The sequence below is a fragment of the Drosophila tropicalis genome, unplaced genomic scaffold, assembly GCF_018151085.1.
Source record: "Drosophila tropicalis isolate 14030-0801.00 unplaced genomic scaffold, ASM1815108v1 contig_878, whole genome shotgun sequence".
Lineage (NCBI taxonomy): Eukaryota > Metazoa > Arthropoda > Insecta > Diptera > Drosophilidae > Drosophila > Drosophila tropicalis.
In genome coordinates, this window is record NW_027173374.1 from 3,410,443 (window position 1) to 3,430,941 (window position 20,499).

Consider the following 20,499-nt stretch of genomic DNA (forward strand, 5'->3'; position numbering starts at 1 on the left):
ATATCCAAAGTTACCAATGTTTATGGATATCCCTATTTTCTCCCAAATTTATAATCAAGTGTAATTTTTAATGCTCATCATTTAACTTTTTATTATCATATGATTTTGGACAACTCAAATTGCTTTCTTGCCCTGGATAACCTTTTCATTGTCGTAAATCTCCTTGGCATAACACAAATTGGGATAATCAAAAGCAGCTCCATAGCGGTTCTTACAACCAGAGGTTGCCTTCTCTCCTGGTGTATACACGGGCTGTCCAACAATGTTAGAGGTAGCAAAGTTACAAGTAAACACAAAGTGATTGTAAAAGTCCTTGGAGAACCTTACAGCTGCACAGCCAATGTGGGTATTCTTTTCGGCAACCGCAATGGTGAACTTGGCAACGCTCTTGTTGGGCAACTCCTCGGGGAAATTAGAAAGAATTTCGGGAGAGACATTGGCACGCTCAGAGAACCATTTCTCAATCTGTTCCTTAATAATCTCGGCATCAGTGTACTCGGACTCAGCACCGCTGTAGCTGAAGATGGCATTGTTCTGTCCTGCATAGGCAAATCGTTCCGTGCTGCGGCACTTGTCGGCTATGGACTCACAGGTTTTCACGTTAAAGAGGGCTAGATGAGCAAGCTCTTCGCACCAGGACATTTTGGCCATACGAACAGCCTTGGGAAGTTTTTCAATCAACCCACCAGCTACTTTATTGCGGAGATCATTGAAGAGGCTAAGGATTAACTTGCGATGGCTTTCGATTTTAATTTCGCGGACATTGCTAGGACATTCGGCACTGAAATTCTAAAAAAGAATCGAATAGTTAAAAAACAGCTATGTAAGGCGATGCACTTACTCCTTTATTATTGCAGGCGATGTGCTTGTCCAGGCAAGTTGGCAAAGCACAATAGTCCACAGCAGTGGCTAGTCCAGCCAAACCCACAAGAAATGCAATAGCCAGTGACTTCATGTTGTTTACTGTTCCAAATTGCTTTCAACTGGTCTCCAAACAGTTGGACGTGCTCTATTTATAGGATGGCGACAACGACTGGGAACTAAGAACATTATATATTTTTACAGCTGTATTATAGTTTATAGAAAAAATTTTCCATCCACTCAATTTCTTATAAAAGCCGCGTTAGAGCGCTGGGAAATACAATTGCAAGCCCAAAGCCGATCAATAAACATGGTAACCATCAAGCATAAGGAACTTTGCCTGCTTTTCCTATTTGGAGTTGCCTCAGTCTTTGCCATAGATTATTGTGCACTTCCCACTTGTTTGGATAAGCACATCGCTTGCAATAACAAAGGAGTAAGTATATCCTCCCAATAGGGCGACTCATTAATACATATACATTTCTATAATTGTCGATTCAGAATTTCAGTGTAGAATGTTCTAACGATGTTCGTGAAATCAAAATGGACAGTCATCGAAAGCTTATCCTAAGTATTTTCAATGATCTCCGCAATAAAGTAGCTGGCGGCTTAATTAAGGACCTTCCCAAAGCCGTTCGCATGGCCAAAATGTCCTGGTGCGAAGAGCTTGCTCATCTAGCCCTCTTTAACGTGAAAACCTGTGAGTCCATAGCCGACAAGTGCCGCAGCACGGAACGATTCGCCTATGCAGGGCAGAACAATGCCATCTTCAGCTACAGCGGTGCTGAGTCCGAGTACACTGATGCCGAGATTATTAAGGAACAGATTGAGAAATGGTTCTCTGAGCGTGCCAATGTCTCTCCCGAAATTCTTTCTAATTTCCCCGAGGAGTTGCCCAACAAGAGCGTTGCCAAGTTCACCATTGCGGTTGCCGAAAAGAATACCCACATTGGCTGTGCAGCTGTAAGGTTCTCCAAGGACTTTTACAATCACTTTGTGTTTACTTGTAACTTTGCTACCTCTAACATTGTTGGACAGCCCGTGTATACACCCGGAGAGAAGGCAACCTCTGGTTGTAAGAACCGCTATGGAGCTGCTTTTGATTATCCCAATTTGTGTTATGCCAAGGAGATTTACGACAATGAAAAGGTTATCCAGGGCAAGAAAGCAGTTTAAGTTGTCATAAATGAAGTTAGAACGTATTATAATAAGTAGTTTAATGATGAGCATTATAGATTATGGTTGAAAAATATTGCGGTGGAAAACTTGGCGGAAGTCTCCCATTGACAGTCGGTTTGTTTTAAAAAGGTACATACATTTTTTTGCAAGAGTGCATGGGAAATGTTTACACACTGCAGGTGCGAATAAAATTTGTGAAATCTGATTTCTCTATCCGACCCTGATGTAAGGGTGATGCCATTATTTCGCACTTGAAACCATTTCTTTAGAAACGGCGATGACATCAGCCGAGCGTGTGATTGATTGCTTACAGATTTTTGTTAATTTTCATCTAGTTTACTTTATTTGTTTAAATTTATCCATATCATTCAAGAGGTATTCATTAATCTTGTCCGCATCTTCGTCATTTCGATTTGAGTTCTTTTTTTGTTTTTGTTTTACATATTAAACACACAGTATCACAATCTTACGCAGGTATACAAAACATTAGCTACTTATTTGCAACAGGTTTCCATTGATGATACAATATGATTTCTTATGTGAGGGCAATAAATTACTATATAAAACTTAATTAAGTGTAGGGTATCCCTCAATAGGATCACGATGTTGCCGGATATTTTGGTTAGGGTTTGTTTTAGTTAGTCAAAGATTTTGTACTAAAATGAGATAAATCATAAAAACAAATAAGAAATCAGGAAAAAAGTATGAACGATTAATTTCATCCGAAATCAAATAACCGAAAATATTTTTACATAATCGAATAAGTTATTCCGGTTTCGATTATACACAAATGTATGGGTTGCATAACCGATATAAAGAATCGGAACTGTTAAACATTTCCCCAATGAGAAACATTCTGATGAGGAGGGGGGTAGGGAAGGGTTAAGGATTCGTAGTGATCTAAAACTATATCAGTGGAACTTTAAGCATTACTTTTCCTTGGGCTGCTTGTCGAAGAGATATTCCTTGGCCATCGTATAAGCGAGTCCAATAGTCAGACAACTGACAACTGTTCCTTGGGCGGCCACACGCAATTGCATAAGGAATACACTTGTGCTCATTGTGCCACGATGCTTGTATTTGTAGGCGCCAATCAAACCAGCTGCCACAAAGCCAGCGATACCTGGACAAGATGGGGAGGTGAAGAAAAAACGAAAGTTTAGTTGTCATTGTCGTTGTAGTTTTGTTGCTGTTGCTATCCGCTGCGTCAGCTGATAAATGCCAGACAGCATTGGCACCAATACACACGAATTTAGGTATAAAAAAAAAAAAAACACGCGCCAAGGTCCAGATGCTAAAACCCCCCAATCTACGTCACGGATGTGCTAATACCATGCAATTACATTTCCTCTTTAGCGTTTATTCTTATTCTCCAACATTCTAACAGTTATATCACAATATAAAAGATGATGAAATGAGAAGGAAAATTTCGAAATAATTGGGGTCAATAGCATCTGCCGTTATATCACTTGTAAATTGGCTCTCATTAAGCATTTTCTTAAGTTACATGGTCAAGGTCAAGGCCTAGTCACGTACACTTCACCCACGCAAAAAACAAAAACTTCCACTGTGACGTCACAAATCACCCAGAATAAGCGTGTGCTTTTCACTTCCAAGACACTTACCAACCAGCATAAAGGGCGACTCCTTGGCCTTCCTCGCCAATTTGTTTGACTGCGCTACATCTTCCTCACTTTCGAAAAAAGATTTAGGGGCACTCATTTTAATTTCGCAGGATATTAATTACGGAGCAATAACGGAACAATCCGAATGAACGGGAATAAACGAATGTTAGTGATGGGAAATTAGTCAGATTTGCTTCTACTTACCATACGCGCTTTGCGTTAAAAAAAACCTGTATTCCGTGGGCAATGCCAACAAAATCGAAAATATGTGACTTTAGCACTATTTGAACATGGATTGCCTCAAAATGTTGGGACTCCCGCAATTTGGCAATATTTGCAGATACACGCAAAGAAATGATTCTATTAGTTTTAATGGATGAATCTGATTTCCTTCTACTTACCAGCTATGTAAACTCATTGCCACCTATGTACATGTACATATGTACATATATCCAATCTCTGAAGATTCACTAAACGCGAAGTCACAGCATCTGGGAGGCGTTGTAGCTAATGTAAAGAAAGAAATGGAATACTCATTAGAATTAATTTTATAAAAAATGAAAAGTAAATAAAAAAAGGGAAAGAAAAATACACCAAAACAACCATTTTCCAGACATTTGCCTTTTTGATATTAACTTATGTATGTATTTAAATTAAAATGTAATAGTTTTTTCCTGTTAAAATTGTTAATTATAATCAATTTACATATAAGTATACATTTATTAGATATTAGAAATATTGTTAAACCAAATTATCATTAATAATTAAAATTTCCATAAACATCGAAAATATCGAATGGGACCACTATCGATAGTTTCCCAGCTCTAAATGTTAGTGACAACAGAGTGGCCAGATGAGATTTGTTCATACAAGTTATCGATTTTTCAGACATTGTGCTTGATGTATCGATTAAACCAGCTTAAATATTGTTTAACGGTCTTGACTCAATTCAAATTAATTTTATTGCTGTTAGATCTTTTTTTGGCAAGCTTCCAAACAATTTGAATCATAAATCCCGTAAAGTATAAGACACCAATTACAATAAGATAATATGCATAGACAGTAAATTGCTCTGGTGTAGTCAGATTGAGATTGCCTGTCTCAGAAACAACCACCAAAGTAAGAACCGATTGAAATATCAAAGCCAGAAAGGTGTTAATGCCGAAGATCAGAGCAAAACTATCCTCCAAAAGACAGCTAGCCAGTTCCGCACTATACAAATACATACATACAGATCATTTCTCAACAAAAAAGGCAATACTGCTCTTACCTAGCTACAGTTATACTGAAACCATATAGTCCACCAAATAGCACATAGCCCAAATATGAAATATAAACGGTCGATGTCCAAGTGCTGAGTAGGACGCAACCTCCTTCCAGAACAGATAAAAAGGCCAAAGAAAGTAGGCTGGTTCGAGATTTTAGGCGTCCCACATGCAAATATCCAGCCAAAAGCGAGGAAAGAGCGGCCAAGGCAGTAAACGCCGCATCTACAGCTCCATTCCACACAATCTATGCGGAATTTAAACTTTAATAGCTAATCAGGCAAAGAATTAAACACTCACTTCCGGCTCATCATCAAAGGATTTCCACAAAACTTGCATATAGTTTGTAATCTGTAGATAACCGGCCAAACCCACAGCATACCATAAGCTCCATTGCAGAGCTATAGGATTAGTATAGGCATTATGGAAGTGAGACCACAATGTATGTACATTTTTTCCAGAAGATTGTGGTGTATCTTGTCCCTGGGGAGCTGTGTCCTTTGTATCGTCAACTTCCGCTGCAGTTTCTGTCGACTGACTGCCACTCTCCACTCGATGTTTGGGTTTCTGATGAAAATATAAACTACTCTCCACTTTGGGGAGGCCAAATGCCCAGAACAAGGCTAGCACTTGGCCTGCAAGAAGGGAATTCAATTAGATATAAACTATGATGTGGGTTTGCCTACCTACAGCTGACTGTTATGTACAATAGCTCCTTGAAGTTCATCCATTCCATGCCGATCATTAACTGGGCTAATGATCCAGCCACAAGTTTCCCCACAAACATGGCAGCACGCGTGTGGGAAGTGACTCGAGGATAATATTGCTTATCAACCTTGGCATAGATGTACGTATAATAGGCAACCTCGGCAGCCTGATAGAATCCATAGAATACTTCAGCAATTTGCATCCCCAAAAGCGATTTGATCCAAATCAACAGACCCCAGCAAATAATGCCAGCCAATGCATTGGCTATAATCAAAGGTTTATACCTGAAATTACGACAACAGTTGAAACACACTCCATTCATAAGCATGCAGTGATTTATCATACCTTAGAAAGTCAGTGATAAGGAACACAATGAACAAAAGTGCCAAATAGGAGTAGGTACCAATGGGATAGACCTGACGAATGACCTGATCCGGGGTGACATTATACCATTCACCCATAATAATTTCCGCATGATAGGACTCCGATGGTCGCAATTCACGTAAGAAACCGAACACACATAATAAGCAAGATATTTTCAACCAAGACGCTGCCATTCTGGATGCTAATGTGCCGTTCCGTTCCGTTCCAGAAACCTATCTAATCGTGAGCTCTAATACTACTAGTGCTTACTACCGCGCAGTGTCTAGAATTCCACTATTTAATTATAATTGCACACCGTGGGCAGAGTTGGAAGTCTGATAATATTATGAAGTGTATACATGGGTTTTCTATTTTGATGGCTTCTGTAGTATAATCAGGGGCCGGCAATTAGAGATTAACGATCGAGTCAGCGTTCACACAACGTTCATGATCGGTGGAACTCAAATTGGAGAAGGTCCTAATTTTTGCCCATTATCTGGCGGCAAGCATTATAAATATCTTAATTCCCACTAATTGTGAAATAGACTGTTAGCATGCCATTTAGTTAAATTATGGCCAAAGATTCCGGACGAAACCCCTAGTCGTCCCTGCCGAAGTGTATATACACTTGCCTTGAAACAAATAGATTGAGAAGCTTATGTATCGATTTGAAACCAGTTAAGAAACTGAGAGACTATTCAACCAATTAAAGCTCAATCCAGTGTTATTTCCCTCAGTGAACAAAGCAAATTACCCTACCGACCTAAGTTCTAAGCGCAATAATTCCTTAAGAAGTATAATTAGAGATCGCTGAGACGTTAGTATGTACATATATGTATGTAAAAGTCGTCCGATCGTTTATCACTATATTGACCAAAACTTAGTCATATAAACTTTAAGATATTGTAAAAACCTAAGTGTGACGAGGCGTCTACAGGTTTTAATTTTATTTTTAACGCTAAGAAATATCTCCTCGGCAAATACTTTTTTACATGGATATGGTACAAGATAAAAAGGTACGAAAGAAAAATGCTCCACAATCATGATCATTAAGTACTTGCATAGGAACATTCTTAGTTACAAACTAAATAACTATACTACATTTTAAGACACTTAATTACAACTGCATATATCTAACAATAAGTACATAATGCTGTCTATACAGCTGTCTATTCTATATGAGTTTATTACTTTCTCTGTGGTCGTCTCGTAGCCAGATATATTCCACCAGCACTGATATCAGGTAGATAAGGCCGACGACAATAAAATAGAATGCATAGACCGTATATTGGCCAACAGCATTAAGACTCAGACCGATGTCTGAGACGACTATAATGGTCAATAGCGATTGAAAGACCAGGGCGAGCAATGTATTAAAACCAAAAACCAGGCCAAAACTCTCCTCTTCCAAATTCCGGGCAACTTCTGCGCTGGCAAGCGTGATGGTGAAACCATATAGACCGCCAAATAATATGAATCCAACATACGACCAATAGATATCCTTTGTCCAGCAACAGATCAGCACAGCGCCGCCCTCCAGAGCCGAAAGAATGGCCAAAACGAAGAGACTTAAACGTGGTTTCATGCGTCCCGTGTGCAAATAGCCTGCGGCAAGCGCCATCATCGCCGCTAATGCAGTTAAGACCGCATCCACAGCACCATTCCAGGCAATCTGTGGCTCTGGTTCGATGACTTTCCAAAGCACTTGCATATAATAGGTGACCTGAAGATATCCCGCCAACCCAATGGCATACCATAGACTCCATTGCAAAACTCGAGGATTTGTATATGCATTGTAAAAATGAGACCAAAGCAGCTTCGTCGCACCGGGTTGCTTCGTAACGATGGTCTGTGGCTGGGCCTCCGCGTCTTCTGCATTCTGTTCGATCTGACGATGAAAATACAAGCTCTTGTCCACTTTGGGCAAACCAAATGCCCACAGCATTGCAATAATTTGGGCTGCAGACATAAAAGAATTAAATAATTATAAATTTATAGTCATAGCAAATAGTATAATTGATGACAACTCACTGGTTAACGTTATATAGTTCAGCTCCTTGTAGTTCATCACATCCAAATTGATCATTAGCTGAGATGTTATCCCCGACACAAGTTTGCCCACAAACATGGCAGCACGTGTATGCGATGTGACTCGAGGATAATATTTCTTATCCACCTTGGCGTAAATATATGTATAATAGGCAACCTCGGCTGCCATATAAGTACCATAAAATAACTCCAGAATTTGCAAAGATAACAGACTTGTTGTCCATATCAGCATGCTCCAGATAATCACACCCGCAGCTCCAATCGTAATAATGAGAGGCTTGTATCTGGAAAGAAAAGTTCAATGGGACATTGATTAAAAATTAAGTTTAAATTTAGACGAACGATTTTAATTAATTGACAACCACAAAATCAAGATCCTATAGTTAAAAATATTCAGGTTGTGTCAATTAAGCAATTTATGGTTTTCAATAATAATAAATCGAAGAAGCTAAAAATTGCTGACACTGAAAAGTATTAAAGAAACACTTTGACCCCATAAAACGTGTTCGAGGAACTAAACCATTTAAACTAAACAGTTGCAATTAACAGATTTTGAAACACTGGTGCTATAGTAATCTATTGAAAACATTTCATAAAAACTTACCTCAAGAAATCCGTAATGAGAAATACAAAAACCAATTGTACCAGATGTGAATATGTTCCCACTGGATAGACATCTTGGGTGAGCTTGAAAGATGAAAAACAATTTAAATTATGGAAAAACACTGTGAAAGTTTACCCAAGTCCTTGACTCACCTGCGTTTCGGTAATATTACGCCAAGGACCCAAGAGATACTCTGTAACATATGGCTCCGAGGGACGTATTTCGCGAACAAAACCAAAGACGCACAATAGGCAGGAGATTTTCAGCCATTCCTTCATTTTTAACGGTCAGGTTCAATTATTGTGCAACAGTTAAAAAAAACTAAAGAATATATATTGAAACACTGCCGGGTTCCTACTTTATGGAGGACAGGAAGAGCTTTCTTTGTCAAAGATGTCATCGGACCATAAAGCCTAATCTAATCTCAATGTTTACTCCTTGGGCATTATCACAGTTTTGACTCTTTGTCTGGGTTTCTACACTGATTTTCTCTCGGCTATTAGATAATTGAGAATTTATAAACTGATAGGCCAATGCACAAAACGTTGCGTTCTCATTGACGTTGGCGGCCCGTTTGCCGGTTCGTCCCCACACTTGATTTACACTTATTTTTGAATGTCACTCACACACACACACTCACACACACACACGTGGTCGCTCCGACACAGATACAAATTCAGCCAGTTGTAGATACGGGAGCTCACAGGTGTTCGGTTTGGGGTTTGGATTGAGATTGCCGCCCTTCGGGCAACCTTACCTCACTCAACCCACCATCATCAACATGGTCATCGATAACGCCAGCAATCGAGTGAATATTTTCATCACAACTACTACAACTAATTTAAAACAATTTGCTGCGGCAATAAATAAGTAAACAAATTCAATTCCGTTCTGGCTGCTCTGTTGCTCTTACGTCATGCGCGGTAATGTTTCTCATATGGTTGGCATGCCGTTAGTTACACTTGGCGAAACGGGTGGCGACATCTCATCTAGATAAACAAAAAACTTAATTTTTGTATAGGCAGCATTCCCATTATCATCTTAAATTTCGAATATCCTTCTAAAAATATTATGAATTGCAAAATAGTTATTATTCTAAAGTTTTAAAACTTTGACTTAATTTTGTGTAAAGCTTTTAAGATTTGATTTAGAGATAGTCAATCCTCGTTCGTTATCCTCTATTCAATTCTTAATAGAATATTAGTTAAAATTATAATCCAGTTTAAGAAAATATCCAAAATATATGAAATAAATCGGAAAAAACTTTAAATTTGTTTAAAGTGTATTTCACAGCTGATTTCAACTCAAACGAAAGTTTAACACCATAATAAATGTTGTTTGTAAAAAATACATATTTATTTTAGCGCTCACATTTAAAAATTAGTATGATCTGATGGATGTTGTGGTTACCGAGTATTTTCTATTACTATAATTATTACATTTATTTCTTTTGGATGTGAATGGGGGGAGAGGTGCCTTTAACAAATTTACAGATTACAGAAATCTATTTACACATACAAGAGGATTTGGCTTACAAAATGTTTGTTTTTTTTTCTTCGAAAACTTTACTTTTAAAATTTGATTCATTACAAGCTAAAAATTGGCCACAATTGCGGAAAGTTTCGAAAGAAGGATAACATGGTAAAGGAAAGTTGAAAAAAAAAAAAAAAACAATGGGAATCTTGAGGTTAGACTCTTTAAGCATTCGTCGTTGATTGTTCCATCGCCAGATGGGAGAGAAAGATTCCCATCTCCTCTGTATATATAACCTATTGCTGGGCTATGGGCGTGGCATGGGATGCCGTTGTTGTTGTGGTCGCTGATGTATCCTCCGAGACGCTGACGAACTCTATGGACGCCGAATTGATGCAGTAACGCTTTCGTGTTGGCTTTGGTCCATCCTCGAAGACGTGTCCCATGTGGGCATTGCAGCGGGCGCATCGTACCTCTGTGCGTATGCGTTCTGGATGTTTAATTAGTAGTAAAATATTGCCCCCTTTTTATTTTAGTTTTGTAAATTGTAGATTTTTTTTGTTGTTTTTTGTTTTTTTTTTGCGGTTTTGAGTATTTTTGAGATTAATTTGCAGACGATTCGAAATTGGGTTGATTTTTACAGCGCATTTTTGTTTTTTTTTTTTTTTTTTTTTGTGATCAACATTTTGTTTTGTTCATTAAGAAATTGTTGAAGGTTAAGTTAAAGGGTTAAGAATATAAAACAAAAACAATTGCGAAAAAATAAATATAGAATGGGTGAGAGGGTAAAAAATGATGAGAAAAAGTAGAGAAAGAGGACAGAGAGTAAAGCGAAAGCAAAAAAATAAGCAAGATATGGACGACGGCGACAGATGAAAAATAAATCAATGAAATTAAATTCAATTTATTGAATGATTTTGTTTATAACATTTTTTTTCGGGGTTAATATTAAAAGCCATGTTCATGTTACAATTTTTCACAAATGAGTGTGCGTGTGTGTGTGTGTGTGTGTGAGTGTGAGTGGGCGTGGTTGTTGGTGTGCGTATGTTAGCAAAACAAACCCCCGCAGTAGAACATTTAGTTTCATTTTGTTTGAAGCGATTTGTTAAAAATAAAAGAGAAATAGAAAAATATACGAAAGATACACATTATTCAGTATGTTTGACACTATATGGATATATACACGTATATATATGTATATACATATATCCGGTAAAATTTTTATATGGTTTGGCTAAAATAGTTTTAGTTGTATGTATGGCTGGGTGTATAATAAAGCGAAACCAAAACGAGAACCAAAATTAAAAAATAAACACAACATGAGCAAAATAAAAATAGGCAAAAATAGAATGAATTTTATAAATCACAACCAAATATAGTAAAATAACCAACAACAAATAACTATATATGCGAATAGAATCAATTAAACTTAATGGTACACACACACATACATACAATACACACACACACAGACAGACATATATGGTCTTAAAATGGGAAGAAAGGACAACAATTATGAGCGAAACTGTTCACAATTTTAATGTTAGATGACGAACGTTTACTTTCTTATATAACAGAATAGATATTAACATTAAAATTTAATTCATTGTGTTATTTATTTATTTAAATAAAAACTCTATGAAGCAATTTTAATCCCTGATTATAAATCTCACTGTTAATCTGTGTTTGTAGATGGAATAAATAAATGGTAATGTCTTTAATTTCTGATCATAAAACTAAACAAAAACCAAACAAAAAAAAAAAAAAAACCAATTTGGGTGACAATGGAATTGAAATAGAAAAAAGAAAACAGAGTCTTGAAACCGAAAGAGGCAAGAGATAAAACCAAAAATGAAGTATGTAATTATTAAAGCTGAAAACTCTTCGGCCTAACCGAATCCAACTGAATTTTTCAGTAGTTCTCATTAAATATATATATATATATATGTAGGTAAATACATAACAATTGTATATCTCATTAAGTTTCTTTTTTGTTTTGTTTTCTTTGTTAACGTTTTGCGCATAAACTCCTATAAAATTTCTATATAATTTCAAATATATTTAACACAAACTGTTTAATGGGTTTTTGAGATTTCGTTTTTGCAGCTGCTGCTGGTCGGAGTATATATATATATATATATATATTAATGAATATCTATATATACACAGAATTATGCATTATTTTTTGGATGATGTTGTCGTGCCCGCTGCTGTTGCTGCTGATGCTGCTCCACCTGCTGCTGCTGTTGCTGTTGTCGATGGAGCCTTTTTCACAAAATCAATCGATGCCGAGTTGATGCAGAACCGGCGATGCTTTGGCGGTGGTCCATCATCGAACACATGGCCCATGTGTGCCGAGCATCTTGAGCAACGCACCTCAGTGCGTACCATGCCTAACGTTTTTGAAATGACTACTATTGTTTTAATCATATATTAATTTTTTTTTGGTTTTGTTGAGGGTCGGTGGTAAGGGGAAAATTTGTTTTTTGTTTTAAGGAAAGTCAAATTGTTGATTCGATATGGTTTTTGTTTTGGTTTTTTCGATTTGGAATAAAAGACAATTAAATTGAATTAGGAATTAATTTGTAGTCATCTTCAGTTTGTTGCACATTCAATTAATCAATCTATAAGAACAAACAACATTGGTTTCGGCCATTTCTTTGACAAGCGATTAACAAACACAATCAGCAGCGAACACACACAACTACAGTAAACTCTTTATATACATAAACAACACACACATTACACACACAGTAACAGTTAAGAACCCTCAAATTACAAGCACAAGGACTTTACTATATAATAAAGCAAATATGATAAAAGAAAAAGACAATACAATAAATGTTTACAATTTTCATTGAACTATGAAAAACCAGAACTCTTCATTATCTATGATCGCAATTGCTTAGGATAATATTCTTAAAGGATGTTGAGTAATATTCTAAAGATTGAAGTTTGGGAGTAAGTATAAACTAATATCATTTATATTTCACAAATGGAAATGGCAAATAGAAAACCCTCTGTACTCCTTATACTACATTTTAGGTTAGTATTGGTAGGAGAATTTGGAATTATTTCAGATAAAATCGGTAATTTTAGTAAGTACCATGACTAAATTGTATTTTTAAAAGTCTAACATAAGAGATATCATAACTATCATATAGATTACTATTTGACAATTTATTTTGTTGACTACAATTTTAAAAACTGTGAACTCATGTTCAAGTAATATTAAAATTTTTCTGGCAAGCTGATCCCTAATCGTAAGCAAAAAATCTCAAATCAACAAAATTTTGTGCAACATACAGTTAATAATAATAAAAATTTAAATCAAAAGAATCGAAACTCAATTTAACTGAGAAACGTATATCAAACTTTAACATTTTAAAGTGCTGAACGCATCTAGACAATATATATAAATGTATATATTTATATATATCTTAACAGGACTCTAATCGGCTTACCTGGTATACTGGCATCGCGATGTAATGTCACTTTGCCCTTATCGAGAACATCGTTGAATGCTGGCCAACCACAGCCTGAATCATATTTCGTGTCCGAGCTGAATAAATCTTGATGACAGACAATGCACTGATACACGCCCTTTTCATAGTGTTTATTATAGCAGCCTATAACAATGGCATGGCAGAGAAGAGGAAGGAGGAAATACGTTAAAAAGGGTTCGTCCATTCCTCACTATATAATTATATCATCAATACCCCGCGTTAAGGTGGGGTAAAGTGTTGTGTATTGATGGTTTATAGGGGGTGTGTTCACCTGTAAAGGGCCGCTCTGTGCCTGCCTCCTGGGTAACCTGATACTGCATCGGTGTAAGACGTTTGCGCAGCTCCTCTTTGTTCACTGTAATCTTTTCGACTTTATTCTCCATGTTGTTGTTGTTGCTGTTGCTGCCGGTTTTGTGGTTGTTATGACGTGAATCTGAAATTTAAGTAGATTGTGGTTAAATAAGTTTTGCATAGTTTCCCTTACTATAGTTGAGCAGAGAAAAAGCATTAAAATCTCCGACAAAATAAACTGCCTGCAGAGTGTTAAAGGTTCATAATTACACAATTCAATTGATTCTAGATTTCTCTAGTGAAATCGATCAATTTATTAACTTTCACTATCTTTTAGCCAAGATTATTTTGAAATTCTTGTATACATTTACTAAGCACTTAATACATAATTAGATTCTAAAAACAACTAACAACCTTATCAGTAGACACTTTGAGTTATACTCATATTTTATTTTAAATTCTACACAAACACACAAAAGATATGATTACCCTGTAGGTTTCTGTCAACAATGAATTGCAAAACGGGGCGAACAGAAAACCTCAAAATATAAGGCCATAATAATAATAAAACCATAAACCGAACGATTACCAAATGAATGAACAAGCACAAGTCTGTGCAACATCTGCATAGGTGTTAACAGATTTGTTAAGTGGCCAAGAAGAGGCGGTCCGACTGGCCGAGTAGCCACTACACACGGAGTGCGGCAACCAAAACGCATCAAGTTAAAAATACATACCAATTTTTTTATGTTGCTCTTGCACATAAAATGGATGGGCCTTAAATAAACAATGCAACGAAAACAAAAAAAGAAAACCTAACAAAAGAACGATAAATTGGGCTAGAAGAACTAGCGAAGTGTGTCGGAAAAAAATTGGAAGTAAATAGAATCAATTTGATAAATAGAGGGAAAAAAGAGACAATTTGAACTAGAAATTGTAACTAAAATTAGAAATAAATTGCCAATCGATTCGTTTTCTATAGGTGATTAATCAACTGACCCATTGTACGCGAAAGCATATTGTCTATTGTGTTGAATATCTATTTATAAAGTTTTCAGGAGCGTAGTTAGATTTTTCTCGAGTCGATTCGAATTCCAGTCCAAATGTACATATGTAGTTGGAATACTTTTCAGTGTTTCTACTACGCCCATGCCCCATAATTTGGCTTGAACCTGGTTGTGTGGGTGGGGCTCCCTTCCATCTTGCTGCCACTCACCTGCTGCAAAGTAGCGTAAATTTAGAGGAACTGCAACTGCAATTGGCTTGCACTTGTTAGCACTGACACTAAGTGCGAAATTTCGTGTGTGCCTCAGTGCGTGGCGAGAAAGTGAAAACATCTTTCTATTTTATGTGATTTATAATTTCTCGTAATTAGATTTTCAGTGACAACAAAACAAGGTGACGGCGACACGATGGCGGTGGCAATGCTTGCTCTTGGCTTTACTTTGGTTATTTAATCGAACACACAGAGAGAAATGTAAATTAAAATTGGGAAATGTGAGAAAAGTCAATGTGTGTTTTCCCACCCACACACACACACACTCCTATGTACACAGAGCACAGCAAACCAATATTTATGCAATTTTTAAATGACTTCCGTCTTTTGGCGTTCTATATTTTGCCCACTTGCTCTCCCTCTCTTTCTCTCTTATACATTGGGAGCTCTGTGTTTGTGCTTATATCCGAGTATGTGTGCTTGTGTGTGGAGAAAGCGCATTAGAGAGAAAGCCGTTATTGCTCAATTGCACACAAACGCTCATTAAAAAGAAAATTGTCTAACAAGTAGAATTGTTTAATATATATTCTCCCCACTCTTTACCACAATCCTTCCTGTCAATGTCAGACACACAAATTGATGTACGCACACAAACATACATACATATATACATGTACATATATTAATGAATGTCCTTGAACGTTTTGAAAACTGCTCACCTGCCGCCCCCTTTTGCTTACAATTGATTTGCCTTTTTAAAAAATGCTTCTATTTTTGGCTTTTGTTTATAAACGTTGCTTTTTTCACTTCTCTGTCGCGGGAGAGAAAATGTTGCGGCGCCAACGAGGAAAAATTATAAACTAATGGGGAAAAATTGTAGCGTGCAAAAACAACAACAATATCTGTGTATCAGCTGTTCGATAAGTGTTGGGTATCGCACACTGCCGATAACTAACGCCACTAGCACTTGTCGTTTTCATCGGTACAATGTATTGGAATTGGCCCATCTCTACAGTATTGTTTTGTATCTCGCCCCCAATTTTCCATTAAAATTTATTATAAAAAAGTTAATGGAATCACATAGCAATTGATATGATTGAGAAATAATACAGTGGCAGATATCAATGGGATTTAGAAAGTGAATTTTCGTGGCCATCAGTGATTGAAATTGTGTGACAAGAGGGGCGTTGACATCAACTTAAAATTAAGGGCGACAACAACAAAGAGACTGAAGCAAGAAAAATAGGAACACTCAAAAAAAAAAGCAGAAAAAAACAAACAGAAAAGTATTAAAAATGAGTAATCATCGATACAATCACGGTGGGGGTGGCAATTACATGCATCCCCGCATGTCCTATCCACATCATTTCACCTATGTTAGCTCATGTGTGAAATATATGATCTTTCTGCTGAACTTCATCATTTGGTTATTTGGTAAACAATTATTATCTAAAGCAAAACTCATATGAATTGCTAATCATTTTTCCATTCTTTAGGCTGTCTGCTCTTGGCCATTGGAGTGTATGCCTTCATGGACAAGCTAAAAGATGGCAACGGTTGGGTGCGATTGGAATCTGTTTACGATGTGATATTCAATATATCATTAGTCATGATTATTGCTGGCATTGTCATATCAGTAGTCAGTTTTGCAGGCTGTTTGGGCGCATTGAGGGAAAATACATGTCTCCTGAAATTCTACTCCATGTGCCTGCTTATGTTTTTCCTAATGGAAATGGCCATAGGTGAGGTGGAAAAAGATACAGATTTTGTAGATTCATTTGACCATTTATCTCTATTTGCAGCCATAATTTGCTTTGTCTTTCCGCAAAATATGAACTCGTTTTTGGAATTTCAGTTCACCGATAAAATTATTCATCTGTATCGTGATGACTCAGATTTGCAGAATTTCATTGATTTCGCGCAGCAAGAATTTAAATGCTGCGGCCTTAGCACTGCTGGCTATCAGGATTGGAGTAAAAATGAATACTTTAACTGCTCCTCACCATCGGTGGAGAAATGCGGTGTCCCCTACAGTTGTTGTATTAATGCCACCGATATCAGTTCGGGTCTTGTGAACATAATGTGCGGGTACGGCGTACAGGAGAGTTCTGTTGCAGCAGCCAGTAAACGCATTTGGACAAATGGTTGCATTGACATTGTACGGGTCTGGGCCGAGCGTAATCTGTATGTGATTGCCGGGGTCGCCTTGGGAATAGCTCTGCTGCAACTGTTTGTCATCTATTTGGCCAAGACTTTGGAAGGCCAGATCGAATTGCAAAAGTCACGCTGGTCGTGAGTGCCATATGATCCGTATTTATACGGATATCCATGCGATGAATTATATTACACGAACACTCGAATGTGAGCTTCTAAGCTCGAATATGCTCAAAGGTCATCATTTTCTTTATATTTATAATCTGTTTAATGTTCTTTTGGCTTGCCCTTTATGTGTTCAGATTTATCAATTTTAACCAAGGTTTTTTTCTTGAATTTTTCAACTTTTACTATCTACTTTTGTCTTGCCCTAAAAGACTTCAGATTACTCAAATCTTTATATTATTATTGTAGTTTAAAACTATATATTATATATGTATTTATTTTTAGCAATGCAAATAATCAAGATGTAGTCAAAAATTAAAATCCTTTTAGACTAAGCCAATTACAAAAAATTTCTTGCAATAATTGTATTAATTCAAAAAGACAACAAAATCTCAAATATTTTTCTCTAACCTTTCCCATAAATGTCTTCAAGTTACTCAGATCCATATAACCAACCTAGTTTTAAACTATATATTATATACATATGTATTTATGTTTAGTAATCTGTGTAGTCAAAAATGATAACTCTCTTTAGACTAAGCAAATTTACAAATTTCATTTGTTTTTATATTTGCAATAATCGTATTAATTGAAAAAAAGACAAAACACACACATAAATCAATGTATATAAAGATAAGCATTAATTTAAGTAAGGAATGAATATGCATTTAAAAATAACAAAACAAATACCAAATTGCAAAATGCACATTCGTTGAACACAAAAACGGAATGAATATAATTAGAATTATGAACAAATTTTCAAAAGTATATGTGTAAAACCTTGTTGTGGTACATATACAAATACTTTAAATATACATATATAAATACACAAAGAATGATCAAAAATGAAAAATGAGTGTTGCAAATAAATTTCAGATGAAATCAGAGTGAGAGTTTCCTCCTTACAAATTCTCGAAGCAAAATAATTTCACAATGTCGAAGACTGAGAAAGGCAAAGTGAATAAATAATTATCGCAGTTCCAAATCAATGTATGAAATTTCTAGTATGTATTCATTTGATAGGCGGCTCACTGATGACTATTGTGAAATTTGTTCGCTTTTAATATGTTTTTTTCCGTACACATTTTGTAAACTGATAAGCAATTCTAATTGCAGGCCTCCCCCAGAGCGATAAGATGCCCACAGAATTCATTCTATACAAAATGATTAAAATGCACAAGTGTTTTTATTTCATACACATACGATGACGACTTTTAAAAAAATGGAAAAATAGTTGTGGATAAGGCTTGGCCTTCCTTCATTTTCATCAATATTTAATGATACTGCGAATACTTTCGCCTTTATGCATCAGATCAAACGCCTCATTAATCTTTTCTAAAGACATTTCGTGCGTAATAAACTCATCAACAAGAAGATCCTTCTTCAGGTAATCCTCCACCAGTTTTGGTACATCGGATACAGAACGCCAACCACCAAAGGCTGAGCCCTTCCACACGCGACCAACAACCAATTGGAATGGCCGTGTTGAAATCTCTTGACCAGCGCCAGCAACACCAATAATAACAGAAGTGCCCCATCCTTTGTGGGTGGCCTCCAAAGCGGATCGCATGGTATTGACGTTGCCAATACACTCGAAGGTATAATCGAAGCCTCCATCGGTTAGATCAATCAAATAATTCTGAATTGAACCCTTGTCGGCGGACACATCTTTGGGATTGACAAAATCTGTAAAGCCAAATTTCTTGGCCAATTCGAATTTTTCAGGATTAATATCAATGCCATAGATTTTAGCAGCACCGGCCTTTTTGCAACCCAATCCCACGGCCAGACCAACCGCTCCTAGACCCCACACAGCGCAAGTGCTTCCAGCGTCGACCTATCAGTAAAATATACTATCAGAATTCAAATTAAGTCTTTTGACTTTGCGCCACTCGTACCTTGGCAGTGTTCAGAGCAGCTCCATAGCCTGTTGATATTCCACAGCCCAGAAGGCAAACTTTCTCCAAAGGCGCCTTTTCATTCACTTTGGTCAACGAAATATCTGCCACAACGGTGTATTCGGCAAAAGTGGAGGTGCCCATAAAATGGAACAACTGTTGCCCCTTGCAAGATAACCTTGAGGTGCCATTAGGCATGACGCCAGCTCCCTGAGTTACACGAATCTTTTGACATAGATTCGTCTTTCCGCTCTTGCAGAATTTGCATTCATCGCATTGGGGCACATACAAAGCAATTACATGATCTCCAGCCTTAAACTTGGTTACTCCATCACCAACGCTTTCAACAATGCCGGCACCCTCATGACCTAGAACTACCGGAAAAAGTCCCTCCGGGTCAGCTCCACTCAAGGTGAAGGCATCTGTATGACAAACACCTGTTGCTGTGATCTTGATGCGAACCTACACCCGCACCCAAGCACACACACACACAATAAAAATCATAAATGTTTAATACATAATTAACAGTTAGACTTTGATTCAGTACTTACTTCGTGGGCCTGTGGTGGTCCAACTTCAATATCTTCTATGACCAGCGGTTTCTTGGCCTCCCATGCCACAGCAGCTTTGCAAGTGATAACCTGGAATTAAATACATAATCAATTAGAATTTATTAATTAGCACATGTTGATATATAATTACTTTGCCTTCAGTAGCCGACATCTTGACCGTGTGTGTTTAAGTTGGAACTGTTATTTTAATTTTTTTTAACAGTAACACAACATTACTCACGAACCGTACATTTACTCACGAACTGGAGCATTGAACCCAGTGAACATTCATCCAGATTTTATATGATATTTATATATGCATTTTTTTTTACTGTATTATGAATTATATTTATGACTAAATTACTATTTGAAATTTTTCATCATATTAATAAATCGATCTGGATCATATCCGGAAATATAAACCCAGGAATCTATATTTTTAATGAGACGTTGCCAGACTGTTGCATGGAATGAATTTGCTTCTTCAGCTGACTGAATTCGTCTGGCGAACAATACAAAATATTGAATTGGAAATTGTCTACAAGCTGCCGAATTGGCCAATAAGAAGGTAAAAGCTTATTTATGTATATT

The 20,499-nt window shown here is 36.8% G+C and overlaps 8 protein-coding genes across 16 annotated transcripts; 2 read left to right on the top strand and 6 right to left on the bottom strand.

Moving 5' to 3' along the window:
• Positions 1-64: 64 nt before the first annotated feature.
• On the bottom strand, positions 65-996 carry LOC137585028 (antigen 5 like allergen Cul n 1-like). Its single transcript, XM_068300672.1, has 2 exons — positions 842-996; positions 65-789 (listed from the first exon to the last, which is right to left on the bottom strand). The coding sequence occupies exons 1-2, from the start codon at positions 953-955 to the stop codon at positions 115-117; spliced, it is 789 nt and encodes a 262-aa protein (XP_068156773.1). The 5' UTR covers positions 956-996; the 3' UTR covers positions 65-114.
• A 159-nt stretch (positions 997-1,155) lies between these two features.
• LOC137585027 (antigen 5 like allergen Cul n 1-like) lies at positions 1,156-2,283 on the top strand. Its single transcript, XM_068300670.1, has 2 exons — positions 1,156-1,297; positions 1,363-2,283. The coding sequence occupies exons 1-2, from the start codon at positions 1,172-1,174 to the stop codon at positions 2,035-2,037; spliced, it is 801 nt and encodes a 266-aa protein (XP_068156771.1). The 5' UTR covers positions 1,156-1,171; the 3' UTR covers positions 2,038-2,283.
• Positions 2,284-2,354: 71 nt separating this feature from the next.
• Positions 2,355-3,835, bottom strand: LOC137585029 (HIG1 domain family member 1A, mitochondrial). Its single transcript, XM_068300673.1, has 3 exons — positions 3,666-3,835; positions 2,974-3,163; positions 2,355-2,696 (listed from the first exon to the last, which is right to left on the bottom strand). The coding sequence occupies exons 1-3, from the start codon at positions 3,760-3,762 to the stop codon at positions 2,675-2,677; spliced, it is 309 nt and encodes a 102-aa protein (XP_068156774.1). The 5' UTR covers positions 3,763-3,835; the 3' UTR covers positions 2,355-2,674.
• A 754-nt stretch (positions 3,836-4,589) lies between these two features.
• LOC137585122 (thiamine transporter 1-like) lies at positions 4,590-6,566 on the bottom strand. Of its 2 annotated transcripts, XM_068300776.1 has the most exons (5): positions 5,984-6,566; positions 5,621-5,922; positions 5,231-5,565; positions 4,936-5,177; positions 4,590-4,877 (listed from the first exon to the last, which is right to left on the bottom strand). In XM_068300776.1, the coding sequence occupies exons 1-5, from the start codon at positions 6,193-6,195 to the stop codon at positions 4,610-4,612; spliced, it is 1,359 nt and encodes a 452-aa protein (XP_068156877.1). In that variant the 5' UTR covers positions 6,196-6,566; the 3' UTR covers positions 4,590-4,609. The 2 variants fall into 2 exon arrangements, with proteins under 2 accessions (XP_068156877.1, XP_068156878.1); XM_068300777.1 differs by lacking the exons at positions 4,590-4,877; positions 4,936-5,177 and having other exon boundaries at positions 5,474-5,565; positions 5,617-5,922.
• A 324-nt stretch (positions 6,567-6,890) lies between these two features.
• On the bottom strand, positions 6,891-9,756 carry LOC137584639 (thiamine transporter 1-like). Of its 2 annotated transcripts, XM_068300147.1 has the most exons (5): positions 9,426-9,756; positions 8,807-8,926; positions 8,655-8,737; positions 8,033-8,334; positions 6,891-7,960 (listed from the first exon to the last, which is right to left on the bottom strand). In XM_068300147.1, the coding sequence occupies exons 1-5, from the start codon at positions 9,474-9,476 to the stop codon at positions 7,176-7,178; spliced, it is 1,341 nt and encodes a 446-aa protein (XP_068156248.1). In that variant the 5' UTR covers positions 9,477-9,756; the 3' UTR covers positions 6,891-7,175. The 2 variants fall into 2 exon arrangements, with proteins under 2 accessions (XP_068156248.1, XP_068156249.1); XM_068300148.1 differs by having other exon boundaries at positions 6,995-7,960; positions 8,807-9,754.
• A 232-nt stretch (positions 9,757-9,988) lies between these two features.
• On the bottom strand, positions 9,989-16,063 carry SelR (methionine sulfoxide reductase SelR). 7 transcript variants are annotated; one of them, XM_068299043.1, is made up of 4 exons: positions 15,141-15,454; positions 13,905-14,066; positions 13,592-13,756; positions 9,989-10,650 (listed from the first exon to the last, which is right to left on the bottom strand). In XM_068299043.1, exons 1-4 carry the CDS (start codon positions 15,259-15,261, stop codon positions 10,424-10,426), a joined length of 675 nt encoding a protein of 224 aa, XP_068155144.1. In that variant the 5' UTR covers positions 15,262-15,454; the 3' UTR covers positions 9,989-10,423. The 7 variants fall into 7 exon arrangements, with proteins under 7 accessions (XP_068155144.1, XP_068155146.1, XP_068155149.1 ...); XM_068299045.1 differs by having other exon boundaries at positions 9,989-10,617; positions 15,141-15,413; XM_068299048.1 differs by lacking the exons at positions 9,989-10,650; positions 15,141-15,454 and adding exons at positions 11,725-12,541; positions 15,860-16,063 and having other exon boundaries at positions 13,905-14,035.
• A 79-nt stretch (positions 16,064-16,142) lies between these two features.
• On the top strand, positions 16,143-18,295 carry Tsp86D (Tetraspanin 86D). The gene is made up of 3 exons (XM_068299041.1): positions 16,143-16,574; positions 16,637-16,882; positions 16,943-18,295. Exons 1-3 carry the CDS (start codon positions 16,436-16,438, stop codon positions 17,434-17,436), a joined length of 879 nt encoding a protein of 292 aa, XP_068155142.1. The 5' UTR covers positions 16,143-16,435; the 3' UTR covers positions 17,437-18,295.
• Positions 18,296-18,626: 331 nt separating this feature from the next.
• Positions 18,627-20,164, bottom strand: Fdh (alcohol dehydrogenase class-3 Fdh). Its single transcript, XM_068299040.1, has 4 exons — positions 20,060-20,164; positions 19,909-19,998; positions 19,358-19,819; positions 18,627-19,296 (listed from the first exon to the last, which is right to left on the bottom strand). Exons 1-4 carry the CDS (start codon positions 20,078-20,080, stop codon positions 18,727-18,729), a joined length of 1,143 nt encoding a protein of 380 aa, XP_068155141.1. The 5' UTR covers positions 20,081-20,164; the 3' UTR covers positions 18,627-18,726.
• Positions 20,165-20,499: the final 335 nt, after the last annotated feature.